Source organism: Sciurus vulgaris (assembly GCF_902686455.1).
Source record: "Sciurus vulgaris genome assembly, chromosome: 10".
NCBI classification, from domain to species: domain Eukaryota; kingdom Metazoa; phylum Chordata; class Mammalia; order Rodentia; family Sciuridae; genus Sciurus; species Sciurus vulgaris.
Genome location: NC_136470.1, coordinates 57,149,854 through 57,170,340, shown reverse-complemented (window position 1 = coordinate 57,170,340; position 20,487 = coordinate 57,149,854). Strand labels below are relative to the sequence as shown.

At 38.3% G+C, this 20,487-nt stretch overlaps 1 protein-coding gene across 2 annotated transcripts in view; it reads left to right on the top strand.

Moving 5' to 3' along the window:
• The window catches only part of LOC306671101 (serine/threonine-protein kinase PAK 2-like), a 368,847-nt gene that overhangs the window by 260,734 nt on the left and 87,626 nt on the right, over positions 1–20,487 (top strand). Inside the window, exon 5 of one of the 2 annotated variants that reach the window (XM_079156336.1) lies at positions 1,246–1,332. The exons of the other annotated variant lie outside the window; for it this stretch is intronic. Within the exon in view, the coding sequence (XP_079012462.1) occupies positions 1,246–1,332 (87 nt within the window). The remainder of the gene's footprint in view (positions 1–1,245; positions 1,333–20,487) is intronic. 2 annotated transcript variants of the gene reach the window in all.

The following is a 20,487-nucleotide window of genomic DNA, read 5'->3' as shown; positions in this document are numbered from 1 at the left end:
GAACCCAGGGACTCGCACATGCCAGGCAAGTATCTACCAGTGATCCACACCTCCAGCCACAGATGCTTTCACTACAAAGTTAGAGGTACCTTTTCCTACATGTTTATGTACCCTGGATATGGAAATTATGTTATCAACTTTCATCTTCAGCCTCTGAACATCAAGGTCCAGGAAAGAGGAAAGCAAGATGACACCTCTGAGAAAGGTGTATAACTGACAATGTTCAAGTCCTTTCTCAGAGTAGACTTTAAGCAAATATAAATACTTTAGCTGTTGAGGTGAAGAACTTTGCCCATCGTCCCACCTTGTTGTGACCCCATATCATTAATTATTAAGGAAATATAAACCAAAACCAGAGAACACCACTTTACACCTCATGTCAGACAACAATCAATGCTGGTGAGAATGGGAATTGCTGACAAGTTTCAGTGGTACACACCTGTAATCCCAGGGAATCGGGAGGCTGAGGTAGGAGGATTGCAAGTTTTAAGACAGCCTGGGGGGCTTCACAAAACTCCTTCTCAAAAGAGAAAAGGCTGTGGATATAGCTTAGAGGTAGAACACTTCTGAGTACAAAACCTAGTACCACAAAAATAAAAATGAAAAAGCAAGATTGGAACTCTCATATATTTCTGGTGGAAATTTAAAATAACTGCTTTAGAAACAATTTGACAGTTCCTTTGAATGTTAATATTCAGTTACCACATGACCTAGCATTTTCACTACTAGGTATATATCCAAGAGAATGAAAAGCATATGTCCATCAAGTGGCAGAGAATGCTCAATGGTAGAGTGCCCAAGGCCCAGGGTTCAATTCACAACAGTGCCAAAAGGAAAAAGGCAGAAATAGCACATTTGCATACAAAACTTTCACCAACTATTCATGGCAATATTATGTAGAAGAGCAAAAAGTGTCGACCACTCAATTAGCTGTCATTTGATGAACAGTGGAATATTGTTTGGCCGTAACAGGGAAGGAGGTACTGAGGAGTGTGTAACATTGACAATTGAAAGTATTTTGCAAAGCAAAAAATGGCCAGACAACAGAGGAAATGGGATTTGGATATACTTTCCTCAATGTTTTTTGCCCCATTGCCAAAGATTCCACTTCAAGTAAGCAGTTATAATACTTTTCAGGTGATTTATTTAGAATAAGTTTCAGAACAATTTTTAAAAACCTATATATATATATATATATATATATTCATTAAGCCAATATTAAATTTTGTATCTTCCTATTGCCAGGCAGTGTTTAAGATGTTGCTAAGAAAACAAACAAAAATTCCTGCTGTTATAGAACCTATATTCTATTGGATGGAGAGAAACAATAAGGTAAATAAGTATAATTCGTTAGGAATTGACTCTTTTATGTTCGATATTTTAAAATTTGTTCTAATGAGTTATACATGAGGGTAAGCATGCATGCTCAATTCAAAATAGTTAAACTAAGGAACGAATCCAGATGCCTTTACACAGATGAATGGATAAAACAATGAATGCTTTATGTGCTCTTCCTGGTAAGAAGGGGGAGAGAGAGAGAGAGAGGGAGAGAGAGAGAGAGAGAGAGAGAGAGAGAGAGAGAGAGAGAGAGAGAAAGAGAGAGAGAGAGAGAGAGAGAGAGAGAGAGCACTCTTTAAAAGGGTCTATTTGATTTGGAGGGCTTCCCTGAGGTGACATGTGGACACAGGATGTTATACAGAGATGCTTATTTACCTAGAGAAGAGCATGCCAGGGAGAAGAAAGAACAATTACAAAACCCATGAAGCAGAAAAGTTCCAGGTGCACTCAAAGACCTTTAAGGATTTCAGCATATTTACAGTGCACTGAGCAAAAAATACACAATAAAGTGGTCAGGGAAATGAGGCACTGTGTGCTTTGTGAGTATTCTGACTTTTTATCTAAGATGGGAATTCTGAATTTTACTGTATATATGGGGAAACCATTGGAATGTTCTGAGAAGAGGCATAAAATGGTTTCACTTAAATTTAAGAGACACATACTGGTTACTTTGTTAAGTAGAATTTCTCAAGGAAGGCAAAGGGAGGAGCAGGAAGACCAATTAGGCAGCTGTTGCAATAAGTCAGGCCAGAAATAACAGTAATATAGATCAGGATGGAATCTTAGAGATGATAAAAAAAATCATTAGATTCTGGATGTACTTTTTAGGAGAGTCTATGTAAAAGTAGAGTAGCAATTGTTCCAAGAGTTTAACCTAAGCAAGGGGAAGGATGAAATGGAAGTTTCCTTAGTTGAGATGGGATGGACTGCAGAAGAGTGGAGATGTTTGGAGGTTAGTTGTGAGGTAAGAGGACAACATTTTAATGTATTTAGATATGTTATAGTTAGGACACCAAGTGAGACAGTCCAGTGGATACGTTGGTGAGGGTGTGGGGTATGCAGGTCTAGAATGCAGGTTAGATACTAACTTGAGGCTCCTTAGCTTCAGATGTTTTCTAAAGCTGGAAGGCAAGATGAGGACACAGGCCCAAGTGGGTATAGACAGACAAAAAGAGAGCAGGCACCCTGAAACAAGTCATATCTAAGAGTTGATGAAGCAGACCTGCAAGGAGACTACCAAGAAATGACAGGAAATATAAGAAAAACTAGATAAAGATATAACTTGAAATCCACAGACAAAAAGTAAGGCAGAGATCAGCTTGGCAGACACTACAGTTACTTCCATTACGATGAAGACTGAGCCTTGATGAATTTAGAGGTAATGTTGGTGAAAACTTGATGAATGGGGACATCTTCTTCCCATCTAAATAATGTAACAGAGACCAGATAAATCCCCCTTGCCTGAACTTCCCCTAGAACCAGATTATATAAATCAGTGGTTTTCTAGTCACTGCAACAGACAATGAACGAAGACAGTGATGTCTGAAAGTGAGAAACAACTGAAGTGAACCCTACAACTGCCCTAGTTTCCAGGCCATGTACAGATAGAGATAAGCCAGATGGGGCATTGGTGGAAAAGCTGTGATAGGAGGAAAGCTGAAACCTCCCAAGACCTGTGGAGGGCCCCCTAAAGCATTCAACAGAGAATGGTGTGAAGAACCAATTTTGAGAAGAACTGATGTGTAATTATCTGATCAGATTGGAAAGAACTGGGTTGAGGTATACTTCAGTGGCCGATTATGTCCTAGCACACACAGAAATCTCATTTCAAGCTCCATCACTGGAAGCAAACTCCAGGTCTGCGGGAGATGGGGCCCACCCATAGTCCCAGCTAGTTGGAAGGCTGAGCTCAAGTCTGGGCAACATAGTTAGACCGCCATCTCAGAAAAACTAGATAGGAAAGACAAGAACATGCCACAGGCCCTGGTGTAGTGCCTGTTCCTAGTAGCCACCATGGGAAACTTTGTCTTTCACAAGATTCTGAGTAGAAAACTCACGAAAGCCTTCTCTCAATGATGGGAGATTAATCACCCTTAAATTAAATACTGCTTCATTTCCACCTCACAAATATTAGAAATGAGACCCAAATAGCTTAGAAGTGCATCCAAGAAAAAACCTCAACAATATTTCTATGGCCATAACTACAGCCATGGTTATACTCAGGCCTCAGAAGAGGCTAGTCTTCAGCATGTTCTGCTGTCTCCAAGATAAGTCTAGTTGTACCCCAGTGAAATCAGTTAAATTCCATATGTCATCAACTATCAGTAGATCCAGAATCTGACCACAGATAGGATGGTCACGTATGAGCTTGACTGTGCATTCCCAGGCTCAATCTGCAAAAGCACCTTAGCTTTCAGGAAGGGCAGTTGTCCAGGCATCAGTGAGAAAGGAATGCTGGATGAGAAGGGTGAGTATTGTGCATCAGGTGCTCTCAAGATATCAGGAATCTAAAAAGATCCACATGTATCAGAGCCTGTCCAGAAGATAAAGGGACATGGCCCAAATCAAAGCAGATTCTCAAGGAACATACCCACAAGATGAAGGCAGATAAGACATGTGAGAATCTTCCCTGAACTGGCTGAGGCCCAATCATCTGAAACAGGGAAGAACACAAGATTTGTGAGGATTACCTCTAGGTGAAGAAATGAAAAGGAGATAATGAAGACTGTTCGAAGATGAAGAGAGCAAGAAAAAAAGCTCTACCTCCTGTATGGCCCCCATGTTTATCTAGGTCAGTCATTCAAATAAAAGAAGGCTTTATCTGCCTGGAATACATAGGAGAATATTTATAGGAATCCACAAGTGACCAGGACCACCAAGCACTGAGATATCCAAAGTTTTAACAGACAGGCAAAGGGGTAGGAAAACCAAGTTCATCATGAGGAGAAATATTCAGTTAAAGCCAATCTAGAAATGACACAGATAAGAGAATTAGCACACAAAGTCAGTAAAATAATTTTTATAATTATAATGCAGGTATTAAAGAGTCAAATATTTGGAAGACATATTTTGAAAAGACCCACATTTAACTTAATGTTGTGTTGTGGTTTGGATATGAAGTTTCCCTGAAGAGCTCCTGTGTTAATGCAGGACTATTTCTAAGTGAAATGAGAGCATTGGGAGAGTCATCACAGTCAGTCTCTCCTAGTTTGAAGGCACTGGGTGGTACCTGCAGGAGTGTGGCTGGATGAGATGGGACCCTGGAGGCTGCCCTCCAAGGGTTCATTTTCCCTGTTCTCTGTTTTCCGTTCTCCCACTCTGTGCTTTCTGGCACCTTGAGCAGAGCAGCACTCCTCCATCAAACCCTCTGTCATGATGTTCTGCTTCACCTTGAGCCCACAGCAGTGGAGTCTGTGCACCATGGACTTAACCTCTGATACTGTGAGCCAAATACCTGTTCCTCTAAGTTTTTCTCTTCAGGAATTTTTGTCCCATTGACACCACACTGAATAGCACATTATGGAAATGCTAATATTTGAGGATGGATTGGTGATAGAGTATCGTAGCCACAGAAACAAGCCATAGTGAAGCATAAAGATAGAGGTGAAAAATAATTTTAAATGCAATACAGTGAGCTGGGAGACAGTTTCAAGTGAATTAGTAAATGTGGAATGAAGTTTTGAAAGAAGAAAATGAACCCAGAAATCTACCTTTTCATAGCTAAATAACAGCTTTCTTAAACACATGAAAGTTGAATGTACTTCTAACTATATGGGTAAATACATGATTTTTTGTTATGTAAAATCTTTAAAAGTTAAAATTAGTTATATAAAAATAATTACAGTGGAGGATAGAGATATGCATTTGTGAAATAACAAAAGAGCTTCAGGGCCACGGGAAGAACCCTAGGGGTCTTGTCCTGTGTCACTGGGTGTATCAATTGAAGGTAGAAGGGCAGAGTATGATCATAGAAAGATTCAAACATTAAATAGCAAATGAGAGAGTTGTGACTCATAACTAAAATTAATTTAGGAGGGAATGCTGGGCAGGAAATGTCTCAGTGGTGGAGACTTGCCTATTATATTAGTGTGTGTAAGGCCCTGAGTTTAATCCTTGGCAACACAAAAATAATCATTAAATGAAAAAGTCATGTTGTAATGCATACAAATATCAAAATGTCACATTGTCTCCCATAAATAGATACAATTATTAGTGCTCAATTTAAAATAAACTTGTGAATTTTAAAAAGAGGAAGGTATATGATAGGGCAGAACTGAAAGAGCAACTTAACCAACACAGGGACAATTTGAACATCAATATACAGTTGCAAGGAATTGTAACTTGAAATTTAAAGTAAATATTTGTGAGTGCATGCTGACATAAATGACTGAATAAATACATTTGGGAGAACAGACAGGTCAATCACCCAAGCTGAAGAATTCTAAAAGTTTATGTGGATACTCCACCCTGCAGGAAGTAGAGGATTACTCAAGTATGGACTGCATAGAATGACTTCCTGTGAACACAGTATGGAAAGGGAAGAGATGATTCCCAGTGGAAACACTTAACAAAAGTTTGGTTATGTGATAAGGTCAACACCAGCAGTTGCTAGTATGTCCTCAAATATGATGCAATGAAAGCAGTAGTGTTGCCAGGCATGGTGGCCAAGCTATGTGAAGGGCAGAGGCAAGAGGGTCACAATTTGGAAGCTAAACTCCACAATGTAGTGATACCCTGTCTCAAAGTTTAAAATAAAAAGGACGTGGGCTGTAACTCAGTGGTAGAGCACTCCTGAGATCAATCCCCAGTACAGAAAGCGAAGAAAAAGAAAGTAAAGAAAGTGGCACTGTTAACTCGACACCTTCCTCTTAAAAACCATAATTTTGAGATAACCAAGAAGAAAAACAGATACATTGTATTGCAGGGGTATCCTACAAAGGATTACATATTACCTGACTGGTGCTCCTCAAAACTCTCTACAGTCACAAAAACAAGGGAAGTCTGAGAAATTTCAGGAGTCAAGAGGCAGCGAAGGAGACATGACAACTGAGTGCATATGACTTAGGACAGGAGTAGAGAGTAGCAGAGAGTGGAGTAGGGAGATGTAGTGTGACTGCTGAAGGCACCAAGAGCCCATGTGAGGTTAGTGGATGTCAATGGTAAGTGATGCCAGCCATTGCAGAAAAGTGGCGTTTATCCACTGCATTGAGCTGATGTATACAGGAAAGAAGTCCACACTTGTAAGCACATGTTAGCCAGATAAATGCTGTCAAGTGAGTGGAAGAGGGTCATGGAAGGGACATGTGAAAGGAACGATGAACACCGGGATTCTAGGTCCCAGTGGAGTCAGAGGATTGCTGACCTTGGAGTACTGGGTGTTCAAAAGATAGGAGGTAGTGGCAACAACAAGAGAAGTGTGGTGGTTGCTGGTGTATCTCCTGGTAGAGGGAAGGACATAGTGTATAAGGTGAGAAAGGCAAGCTCCTGAGAGCATGATAGCAGAGGACAAGGAACTGCAGCAGGCATCTGTGCAGCTATTGAAGTAGCCACCAGTCAGGACAGGAGTAATGTGAGAGGTAACAGTGCAAAGAGCTGTGATCTCAAAGGAGTGAGGAGGGAATGACCTGGGGTTTAGTAAGCATTGAAAATAAGGAAAGGTAGATTTGTTGTCAAAAGCCTGAATATTAATTAAAAAAACAAAACAAACAAGCAAACAAACAAACAAAAAAACTGTGAAGACTTCAGAGAGCAACGAGAAGCCAAAAGGACACTTGTTTAATTTCTAGAACTAGAGTTGCCTGAGAAGAAATGTTGCCCCTGAATGCACAGCTGGTGAAAGTAAGGAGCATGTTCAGAGCCACTTGGGCATTAGGGTAGAAATAGTGGGGGTGGACTGGGAGTCCTGGGCTGCTTATGATCATTAACATAAATGAAAGTAAAGAGTCAAATGAATGAGATATCAAGGTGGGGAGGAGATTGAGGGTAGTGGTGGAGGACTTTTTGAGGTTAGGGTGATAATACTGAGCTTGAGTATTTTATGGGCTCCCATCCTTATTCCTTGTGTATAGGGGTTTCCAACAGTCTTGAGATTTTAAACTGAAATTAATTGCTGTCTGAGACATGAGGTCTTAGAATAATATTAATGCAGGAGGAAATCTAGGTTACCTTGGGTTTCACAGTGGTTTTAGGTATAACACTTTTTAAAGGACCATCCATGAAAAAATACATTAGTCTTCTTAAAATTACATTCTTCTTAGTCTGGGGGTGCAGCTCAGTGGTAGAGTCTTTGCCTAGCATGCATGAGTCCCCAGCACTCAATCCCCAGGATCACACAAAAGCAACCAAATGTTTTTATATATACAAATATATATGCACATATGCATCATTTTTGATAAGCATTCTGTAGAGAAAAGAAGGATATTAATAATAAAATGAATGTCTAATATGGTAAAAGTATGGGATCCACATTATAAGGTCAGGGAGGCATTTGGAAAATACATTTACAAAGCTCTCTAGTTGTGTCTACAATATTAAAGGAGTTCAGTGAAATTTATTAAAGGGTTCCTCCTGTTTTACATGGCAACTCAGTGATGGTGTGTGTTGTCTGCTTCATTTCAAAACTTAAACTTCTACTATAAAATAGTCAATTAATAAGATATAATTTCATTTCCAGAAATTTAAAAATAAAATCAAAAGTGAAAGATTATGATCATTTTATGATTTTTTTTTTAATTGTGAAAACACATATAAGTCACTGTTCAATTTATCCATTTTATAATGTGTTATTAGGAATGATGAAGCTGGCATATAGCTAGTTAAGGAACAGAGTTTTAGTAAATCCAATTGTTTTGCAATGTGAGTTTTAAATAGTTTCCGAATGTTTACCAGGATTTTATACATTTATAGAAGGATTGACAACACTGTTCTTTATATTTTTATGTACCATAGGTGGCGTTTTTCATGTTGTTGCTGATTTTGTTCTTTAAGCAAGATGCATTGCATTCATAGTTGAACACCAAAAAGATGAATATTCCAGGCCTTGTGGCACACATCTGTAATCTCAGCTTCTGGAGAGGCTGAGGCAGGAAGATCTCAAGTTTGAAGCCTGCTTGAGCTACTTAGAGATACCCTGTCTCAAAATAAATTAAATAGAAGCCTGTGATAGAGCTCAGTGGTAGAACAAGTACTTACTTGCCTAGATATGCCTGGTTCAATCACTGCTGCACCCACTGAAAAGAGAGAAAGAGAGAAAAAGAGAGGAAGAGAGAGAGAGAGAGAGAGAGAGAGAGAGAGAGAGAGAGAGAGAGAGAGAGAGAGAGAGAGAGAGAAAATAAAGGAATTAAAGGAATTGAAGGAGAGTGGCTACAAAATTCAAAAAGGTAGAGATAATCAGGACCTCACTTTAGTATTTAGTGATTATCTCTGAAGAATTAAGATGGGCTGAACATGTTCACTTGTAGAGTGATTCCCCAGCATGCAAAAGGCCATGGATTTGATCCCAGCACCACACACACACACACACGCACACACACACACACACACTCACAGGAGAGTTCCATAAACTTTATAGAGTAAATTATAAATTTGTTGAGCTACATTAAGACTGTCAAGACTACCTTATGCAATGTTTGCACACCTGTAATCATGCTGACTGAGGAGGCCAAGAAGGAAGATCACAAGTTTGATGGATCCTCAACAATTTGGTGAGACCAAGTCTCAAAAATTTTTTAGAAAGTGTTAGGGATGTAGCTCACTGATAAAGCAAACCTGCAATCACCCCCTAACTTTCTCCTCCCCTGTCATTCCTCCCAAAAGAAGGTCACTGATCTTGTTCTATTTTTAGGCCTTAGAGCTGATGGCAAGAAATAGAACTCCAGAACTTCCAAACGCAGAGACACTTTCCCCAATATTTTGCGATTTCTTAAATGGATGTTTGGAAATGGATGTGGAGATAAGGGGATAAACCACAGAATTGTTGCAGGTAAATTTGGAAAAGATGTCATTTTGGAAAATGTTGACTCTTTTTGAATAACCAACAGTGATAACAACATTTCATTATTCATTGATCACTACCAATAAGACAGCAGCAACATTTTAGGGTTTCATCTGCCAGGAATGAAAGATTAGTGTTGTGGGCTGAGGTTGTGGGTTAGTGGTGGAGCTCTTGCCTAGCATATGTGAGACCCTTTGTTTGATCCTCAGCACCAAAAAAATAAAATAAGGTATTGTGTCCTCTTACAACTAAAATGTATACATACATACATATACATATATATATATATACATAAAAGTTTAATACAGTAAAAGTATGTTTTTGTATATTATGAAATACTATATCCATTCAATGTTGGCATGAGTGTATTACTGAGCTATTTCACTGTTGATGTTTGGAAATTGGGGAAATTAAACAACTCTGTGTACAACTATGGAACTGATTAGGAGTGTTTTGGGCAGGCATTGACACGTGATTTTTAAGAAAATTGTATTCATAAGTAGTCTTCAGGGCTTAGTAGAAAGGAAAAGTTTTATTTTTCTATTGGTAAACTTCATGCTCTTCTCTCTCCCCTTTTCCTGACAGCACCCTTTCCCGAAACTAGCCAAACCATTGTCCACATTGACAACACTGATCTGGGCAGCTAAGAAAGAAAGGAGTCACCATTAACATCACTGATGTGGTTCATGTCCTTTTTTCCATTTTCTAACATGAAAATGTTTCTTAAATTTAATGAAGTGTTTCTTGTTGTAAAAGACATGTGACATGAAAATTGTCATTTTAACCATGTAAAGTGGAGAACCCAGTGGCATTAATTACACTCAAAATATTATGCAAACTTCTCTTTCCAGAACAGTTTTGTTACTGTAAGCAGAAGCTCTGTCACCATAAAGTAAAAACTCCCATTCCTCCTCCTCCATTCCCTGGCTGCCACTAATTCTTATTCCTCTTATATTTGTTCTGTTTAGTTATATATGACAATACAATGCACTTCAACACATCATATGCAAATGGAGTATAACTTCTCATGTTTCTGGTTGTACATGATGTATATCATATCAGTCATTTGGTCTGATATGCATATAGGGAGGGAATCTCCAAAGCATTCAACTGTTCTTCCTCTCCCCATAAGCCTGCCCCTCCTTTCAATCTCCTTTGACACAACCGAAGAAACTCTATACTTTGATACCCACCCCTGTTTTTGCAAATTAGCATCCATATATTAGAGAAAGCATTCAGTTTTTTGTTGTGTGGATTGGCTTATTTCTCTTAGTATGATATTATCCAGCTCCATCCATTTACTGGTGAAAACATCATTTCATTCCTCTTTAAAGTTGAGTAATATTCCATTGTGTATATGTACATTTCTTTATGCATTCATGTCTTGAAGAACACTGAGGTTAGTTCCATAATGTAGTTATTGTGAGTTGAGCTGCTATAAGCATTGCTGTGGCTGCATCAATGTACTTTGCTCATTTTAAGCTCTTTGTGTAGAGACCAAGGAATGGGATATCTGGGAAAAATGGTGTTTCCATTCCAAGTTTTTGGAAGACTCTCCATACTGCTTTCCATAATGGTTGTACCAATTTGCAGTCCCACCAGCAATGTATGAGTGTCCCTTTTTCCCTACATCCTCCCCAACATTTATTCTTGCTTGTATTCTTCACAATTGTCAGTCTGAATGGAATGAGATGAATTCTTAGTTTTGATTGGCAATTTTCTAATTGCTACAGATGTTGAACATCTTTTCATTTATTTGTTGATGGATTGTTTTTCTTTTATGTGAAATACCTGTTCAGATCCTTAGCCCATTTATTGATTGGCTTATATATATATATATATATATTTTTTTAAGTTTTTTGAGTTCTCCATATATCCTGGAGTTTAATACTCTTTATCTGTGGTGCAGATGACAAAGATTTCCTTGCTTTCTGTCGGCTATCTCTTTACATTGTTGATTTTTTCCTTTGCTGAGAAGAAATTATTTAGTTAGAATCCTAACCATTTGTTGATACTTGATTTTATGTCTTGTGCTTTTGGAGACTTGTTAAGGAAATCCAATCCTAAGCCAATATGGTGAAGATTTGGGCCTGTTTTTTCTTTTATTAGAAGAAGGGCCTCTGTTCTATGCCTAAATCTTTGATCCACATTGAGTTGAGACTTGTGCATGGTGAGAGATAGTGTATAATTTTCAGTTTGTTACATATGGATTTTCAATTTTCCTAGCACCATTTATTGAATAGGCTATTTTCTCTAGTGAATATTTTATGAACTTTTGTCTAGTATGAGATGAGTGTATTTATGTGTGTATGTCTCTGTGTCTTCTATTCTGTACCACTGATTTTCATGTCTGTTTTATTGTCAGCACTATGCTGTTTTTGTTAGTATAGCTCTATATTGTAATATAAGGTCTGGTATTGTGATGCCTCCTGCTTCACCTATCTTGCTAAGTATGGCTTTGGCCATTCTGGGTATCTTATTTTTCTAGTAAATTTCACAACAGATTTAGATGTCAAAGACTCTCCTGTTTAAATTACCAGATTAAGCATGTAATGATCAGTTCTAAGTGGCTATAGAATTCAAAGTTCAAAGTGTACAGTGTAATTGCATATTATCAACACAGCAGAGGCATAATTGCCAATCAAAACCAGAAAGTACCTGGGAAATTAAAGAGAACATATTCTCCTGCAATTTAAATCCTCCAGCGTGGAATGAAGATCAAATCAGGAAAAGAAAGAATTAGGGAAACTTCCTAAAATATGGTTCAGAAAGCTAAGATTATTTAGAATACTTAATATGGTACTGAAGATAATATAAAAGTATATAAATCATGGTAGACAGATGTTATTAAAAGTACCAACTTCAAGCATGAGAAGATCATAGTGTAGAATAAGCACAGAGTTTCCAGTATGAATTAGGCAAGTATATTATAAAATTAAAGAACAATATCTTCAAGCTGAACTGATAAAATAATTCATAACTCAGCAAATCAAGTTGAAACTATATAGGAACTAAGAAAAAAATCTTAAAATCAACCAGACATTAAAAGAAGTATATTTCAAAGGACAGCAATAGGAGTTATCCCCATAAAAAATATCACTAATGGAAACCAGAAGGCAGTAGACTAATATATTTAAGTTATAAAGCATTAGTAACAGAAATATGAGATTCCTGTGTTTTTTTAAATTGTCTTGACATACAAGTATAATAATGAATAAGGTGGAATGCAGGAGTGTTTATGTTAGAGTGTGTGCCTAGTTCAACACCCAGCACCTCAAAGGAAAAACAAAGCAAAAAAATAAAGAGAAAAATCAAGCCATTTAAAAAAAAAAGTTAAAGAATATGTCACCAAAAATATGTCATTAAGGGATACCAGATCTGGATCTGCTTCAGGAAAATCTTTGTCTATCCTATACTTAAATGATAGTAGATTATCAAAAAAATAAAAAAAAAAATCTTTAAGAGACTTCGGAATATGTACTGTGAATAGAAGGAGGATGAAATTTCAAAGGCAAATTCACATATAAGAGGAAGATGTATCTGCATAACAGGTAAATATTTAAAGAATACTAATAATAGAATAGCAACATTTATTTTGGAGAGAAAAAAGGATAAAATGAAAATACTGTTTAACTATGCATAACTATAACATCATTATTGGTGATAAAGTCTTCTCAAATCTGTGGGGGAGTAGTATGGAAGTAACAAATGCTGTTATAATTTTAAGTGTATAAACTTAAACAGGTTAAAAGAAATAGAGAATATTTGAAAATCTAATAAAAATGAGAAATAGAGAAGCAGACAGTTTTCTTATTGTGACTTTTATAAGTTTGTTGTATATGTTGGGTAAAAGCAGTATCTTTCGAAAAATAATCTTAACCAGTGTATGACTGGTCTTTATCTCTACATTATCTTTTCTAGAGCACAAATTTTAAATTCCAATGAAATCTAGCTTAATAAATCTTTTACATGTGTACTTTTGTTGAATTACATAGAAAGTCATTGTCAAACCCAAGGTCATCTCATTTTTCTCTTAGGTTATCTTCTAAGAGTTTTATAATTTTGTACATATGCCTGGGATTCATTTTGAGTTGATTTTTGGGAAGGTCAAAAAATCTAAGTCTAGATTCATTTTTTAGCATATGAATGTCCAGTGGTTCCAGCACCATGTATTGAAAACATCTCTTTACTTCGTTGTGTTGCATTGCTCCTGTGTCAATGACTAGGTAACTACATATATATAGGTATACTTCTGAAGCACCTCTCCATTTCATGGATTCATTTGTGTCTTGATTTTCCAGTGCTCTGTTCTCTTGATGATGTGGCTGGATCGTAAGACTCGAAGTCAAGTACTATCAGTCCTCCAACTTTGTTCTTCTCAATATTTCATGGTTTATTATGAGTATTTTGTGTTTTCATAAAGACTTTAGAATCACTTTGTCAGTATCCACAATATGACTTACTAAGAACATATTTGGGATTGCACTGAGTCTATAGATTAAATTGGGAAGAAATAAGATCTTGAAAGAATGAGTCTTCCTCTCCATAAAGATGGAATATCTTCCTAGTTATTTAGTACTTCTTTGATTTTGTTGATCAGATTTTGTTATTTTATTGTCGATCTTATATAGACTTTGTTAGGTTTATACCTGTTTCATTTTGAAGGTGTTAATATAAAGGGAATTGTGTTTTAATTTTTATTTGAAGTTCAGAGTGAGAAAGAATGTGAGCACAGATGCTGTGGAATGAGGGATAGAATGGATGACTGGGTCTTAAAACTAGCTTCACTCTTTTCTCTGCCATTGCCCATGACCAGGTTGTTTTGAAATCTTGGCATGTTTGAGAAGAAAACAGGATCAAAGTGTGGGAAAAGGCTTTAGATTTTGGTATAATAATATGATGATGAAAAATGCCATGGTTTTGGTGACTGTTGTTTTGAACTATTCATTGTAATGGTTTAACTTTCCATCTAATATACCCATAAAACTAAGGTTGCCTTATTCATTTATGTGTCATCTTTATTACACTAATGTAAATTATACATGTGATTATTCTCTCACTCCCTAGTTCGTATGCTGTATACTGCTAGGTCAGTGAATTTGTGGACTTGAGGAGTAGATCGACTCCATCAAATGCTCTTGAGGCATTGAGAACAGAAATTGACCATTTGATTTGTCAGTAGGAAAGCCACATCTTACCTTGTCAATGCAGTTTTGAAGGAGTAGGCGGTGGATTCAGGAAGTGAAACTGAAAAAGTGTTGAAAGGTAACCTTTGTTCAAGGAAAAGATACATAAAAGCCACTTAGCTGTGAAGACCACAATATAATACAAGCTTGTAGCAGGTGGACCATGAGGGATTCCAGGAGGTGATTTTATTTATTTATTTTGGCTCTATGGATTAAACCCAGAGGCACTTAAACACTGAGCTACATCACCAGACCTTTTGTTATTTTTATTTAGAGACGGTGTCTGGCTAAATTGCTTATAGCCTCACCAAATTGCTGAGGTTGGTTTTGAACTTGTGATCTTCCTGCCTCATCCCCACGTTGTTGGGATTATAGGCATATGCCACCATGCCCTGCTACTTGTTGTTATTTTAATGGAAAGCAAAAGAACACAATTCTTTTACTGATCCTGTAGAGAGAGAAAATTTTGTTTCATGGATATTCAGATTCCATCTTTTGCAATTCTGAACTCATCATAACACCACATCATTCTCCTCCCTGGAGAACATCCTACCTGTACTCCTATGTCTACCTATCTTGATACCATCCTCAAATCAATTTTTAGAACATTCAACCTGGTTTCCTAAACCAAAAGGCACCTAGATATAGTGTATTATGTTGCCTCCAGGTGTTAGTGTAGCTTCTATTTTTTTTATTTTATCACTGATATCTAAATTAATTTCATTATGATCTGATAGAATTCAAGGTAATATCTCCACTCCTTTGGTTTTACTAAGAGTTGCTTTGTGGCTGGAGCAGTGAACGCGGACAACTGGGAGCACTGGAGACGTGGCTGCCCACCACAGCGCTTGGACTTGGTGCAACCCACCCGGGCTCGGGGAGGCTGCCCAAAGGAGAGGGTGCGCGGTGAGTTGTTTGGACTGAAAGCGACCACCCCTGAACACAGGGGGCTGCCCAGAGGAGAAGGAGAAATACAGGCTCAGCACGTCGCTTGGACTTGGAGCAGCTGCACCAGGGCTCCGGGCGGCTATCCGGAGGAGCAGCGTGGACTCAGGACTCAAGAAGAGGAGATATTGAGAGACTTGGGACCAACTCAAAGCAGCCGGGTGAGTGTCTCCCATGGGCAGGCTTCCCAGATGGGGCAGTAGTCCCCGAACGCAGGGAACTTTGTGAAGTAGAGCTGCCGGTGAGACGCCCCTCCCCCCGCTGGAGCAGTGAACGCAGACAACTGGGAGCATTGGAGAGGTGGCTGCCCACCACAGCGCTTGGACTCGGCGCAACCCACCCGGATTCTGGGAGGCTGCCCAAAGGAGAAGGTGCTTGGTGAGCTGTGTGGACTGAAAGCGACCACCCCTGAACACAGGGGGCTGCCCAGAGGAGAAGGAGAAATACGGGCTCAGCACGTCGCTTGGACTTGGAGCAGCTGCGCCAGGGCTCTGGGCGGCTATCCGGTGGAGCAGCGTGGTTTGTGGTTTGGTCCCAGAGCATCCGCTCCTGAACACAGGGGGGTTGTCTGGAGAAGGAGGAGGAGCGGCGGGGTGCTTGGGCTCGAAGTGACTGCACCAGGGCTACCGGTGGCAGTCGGGACGAGAAGGTGCACAGTGAGTTCCTGGGACTCATGACAAATGCACCAGATCTCTGGGTGACTGCCTGGTGGAGAAGGAGGTGCGTGGTGGGTCACTTGGACTTACAGCGACCGCACAGGAACACCAGGTGGCTGCTGGAGGAAAAGGCGTGTGGCGGGTCACTGGGACTCAGAGCAATCCTAAGGGGCTCCAGGTGGCTGCTCAGAGGAGGGGCTGCATAGCCAGGTGAAAAGTGCAGAGCAGGGTCCCAGGGCCTAGGCGGGTTCTTGGTGGAAGAGCCCCACAGACAAACTGAGGGGCGGAGCGAAGGCTCCAGGACTGCAGGCAGCTTCTCTGAGGAGAGGCAGCCTAAGGAGATTCGTCTGTGAAGGGCGAGGCTTCCAGGCCCAGGAGGTAGGGCTGGGTCCCTGGGAACATTGCAGAAGAAGGCTGCCAAGCCCAGGTTGTAGATGTGAACTGAAGGGAACCTCTGGGAAAGAAACTGACCAGCGAGAACTCCCCATCGGGTGAGTCCTCCCTGTCGGGTGAGGTTCTCCCAAAAGGACTGTAAAATCAGAGACACAGGTCCAAACTGGCCTTGCATCAGCCCACATCCTACTTCCCCTTTGGAGGACCATTCATCAGCAAGTGAAGGTACCTCTGCCCACTAGCAGGGAATATACCTCACAGGAAGGCCACCACCCCTAGGGAGTCAGCTCCCTTGTGGAGCACTGCATTATCAACTTCCTCCAAGACTTCAGGCTACTGAAGGCTAAGAGGGGATATACTAGAACTCTTCAGGGATATTATAAGACAATAGAGGAAATCTGCAATATCACAGCGGTCCACTGATACCTGAACAATATGAGAAAACAAGAAAAGAAAATGCTGCAAACAAATCTAGATGTTAAATCAATGAAACCCAATGACAGCATGGCAGAAGAAATGACAGAAAGGGAGTTCAGAATGTACATAATTAAAATGATCAGGGAAGCAAATGACGAGATGCAAGAGCAAATGCAGGCACTGAATGATCGCACCAATCGACACTTAAAAGAGCAAATACAGGAAGCAAAAGATCATTTCAATAAAGATTTAGAGATATTGAAAAAAAAACAAACAGAAATCCTTGAAATGAAGGAAACAATAAACCAAATTAAGAACTCCATAGAAAGCATAACCAATAGGATAGAACACCTGGAAGACAGAACATCAGACATTGAAGATAAAATATTTAACCTTGAAAACAAAGTTGAACAAACAGAGAAGATGGTAAGAAATCATGAACCGAATCTACAAGAACTATGGGATATCATGAAAAGGCCAAATTTAAGAATTATTGGGATTGAGGAAGGCTTAGAGAAACAGACCAAAGGAATGAACAATCTATTCAATGAAATACTATCAGAAAATTTCCCAAATCTGAAGAATGAAATGGAAGATCAAGTACAAGAGGCTTATAGGACTCCAAATATACAAAATTACAACAGACCCACACCAAGGCACATTATAATGAAAATACCTAACATACAAAATAAAGTCAGAATTTTAAATGCCGCAAGAGAGAGGAATCAAATTACATTCAGGGGGAAACCAATACGGATATCAGCAGATTTTTCAATCCAGACCCTAAAAGCTAGAAGGGCCTGGAACAACATTTTTCAAGCCCTGAAAGAAAATGGATGCCAACCAAGAATCTTATACCCAGCAAAACTTACCTTCAAATTTGATGATGAAATAAAATCCTTCCATGATAAACAAAAGATAAAAGAATTTACAAAAAGAAAGCCAGCATTACAGAACATTCTCAGCAAAATATTCCATGAGGAAGAGATGAAAAACAAAGAAACAAATCAGCAATGGGAGGAACCATCCTAAAGGAATTGTCAAATAAAGGAAGAACCAAGTCGTGTCAAAATAAATAAATAAATAAATAAAATGAACTAAATGACCGGGAATACTAATCATATCTCAATAATAACCCTGAATATTAATGGCCTGAACTCATCAATCAAAAGACATAGACTGGCAGATTGGATCAAAAAGAAAGATCCAACAATATGTTGCCTGCAAGAGACTCACCTCGTAGAAAGAGATACACATAGACTAAAGGTGAAAGGATGGGGGAAAACATATCATGCACATGGACTCAGCAAAAAAGCTGGGGTATCCATCCTCATTTCAGATAAGGTGGACTTCAAGTGAAAACTAGTCAGAAGGGATAAAGAAGGACATTACATACTGCTTAAGGGAACCATAAATCAGCAAGACATAACAATCATAAACATCTATGCCCCAAACAGTGGCTCATCCATGTATGTCAAACAAATCCTTCTCAATTTCAGAAACCAAATAGACCGTAACACAATAATACTAGGTGATATTAACACACCTCTCTCACCACTGGACAGATCTTCCAAACAAAAATTGAACAAAGAAACCATAGATCTCAATAACACAATCAATAATTTAGACTTAACAGACATTTATAGAATATACCATCCAACCAAGAGCGAATACACTTTCTTCTCAGCAACACATGGATCCTTCTCTAAAATAGACCATATATTATGCCACAAAGCTAATGTTAGCAAATACAAGAAGATAGAGACACTACCTTGTATTCTAACAGATCATAATGGATTGAAATTAGAAATAAATGAAAGAGTAAAAAACAGAAGCTACTCTAACACCTGGAGATTAAACAATATGCTATTACATGATGCATAGATAACAGAAGATATTAGGAAGGAAATTAAAAAATTCTTAGAGGTAAATGAGAACAAAGAAACATCATATCAAAATCTTTGGGACACTATGAAAGCAGTACTTAGAGGACAATTTATTTCATGGAGCGCATTCAATAAAAAAAGTAAAAATCAACAAATAAACAACCTAACACTACAGCTCAAAGCCCTAGAAAAAGAAGAACAGACCAATAACAAAAGTAGTAGAAGACAGAAAATAGTTAAACTCAGAGCTGAAATCAACGAAATTGAAACAAAAGAAACAATAGAAAAAATTGACAAAATAAATAGTTGGTTCTTTGAAAAAATAAACAAAATTGATAAACCCTTAGCGACTCTAACAAAGAGAAGACGAGAGAAAACCCAAATCACTAAAATTCGGAATGAACAAGGAAATATCACAACAGACACAAGTGAAATACAAAACATAATTAGAAGCTATTATGAAAATCTATATTCTAACAAAATAGAAAATTTCGAAGACATCAACAGGTTTCTAGAGACATATGAATTGCCTAAATTGAACGAGGAGGACATACACAATTTAAATAGAACAATTTCAAGTAATGAAGTAGAAGAGGTCATCAAAAGCCTGCCAACAAAGAAAAGTCCAGGACCAGATGGGTTCTCAGCCGAGTTCTACAAAATCTTTAAAGAAGAGCTCATTCCAATACTTCTCAAAGTATTCCATGAAATAGAAGAGGAGGGTACCCTCCCAAACTCATTCTATGAAACCAATATTACCCTGATACCCAAGCCAGACAGAGACAAAACGAGGAAAGAAAATTTCAGACCGATATCATTAATGAACATTGACGCAAAAATTCTCAATAAAATTTTAGCAAATCGCATACAAAAATATATTAAAAAGATTGTGCACCACGATCAAGTGGGTTTTATTCCAGGGATGCAAGGTTGGTTCAACATCCGGAAATCAATAAATGTAATTTACCATATCAATAGACTTAAAGTCAAGAATCACATGATTATTTCAATAGATGCAGAAAAAGCATTTGATAAAATACAACACCCCTTCATGCTCAAAACACTAGAAAAAATAGGGATATTGGGAACATTCCTTAACATTGTAAAGGCCATTTATGCTAAGCCCATTGCTAATATCATTCTAAATGGTGAAAAACTGAAAGCATTCCCCCTAAAAACTGGAACAAGACAAGGATGCCCTCTTTCACCACTCCTATTCAATATCGTTCTTGAGACTCTAGCCAGAGCAATTAGACAGACCAAGGAAATTAAAGGAATACGAATAGGAAAAGAAGAACTCAAACTATCCCTATTTGCAGATGATATGATTATATACTTAGAGGAACCAGGAAATTCCACCAGAAAACTGTTAGAACTCATAAGTGAATTCAGTAAAGTAGCAGGTTACAAGATCAATGCTCATAAATCCAATGCATTTTTATACATAAGTGATGAATCCTCAGAAAGAGAAATTATGAAATCTACCCCATTCACGATAGCATCGAAAAAAATAAAATACTTGGGAATCAATCTCACAAAAGAAGTGAAAGACCTCTACAATGAGAACTACAGAACAGTAAAGAAAGATATTAAAGAAAACCTTAGAAGATGGAAAGATCTCCCATGTTCTTGGATAGGCTGAATTAATATTGTCAAAATGGCCATACTACCAA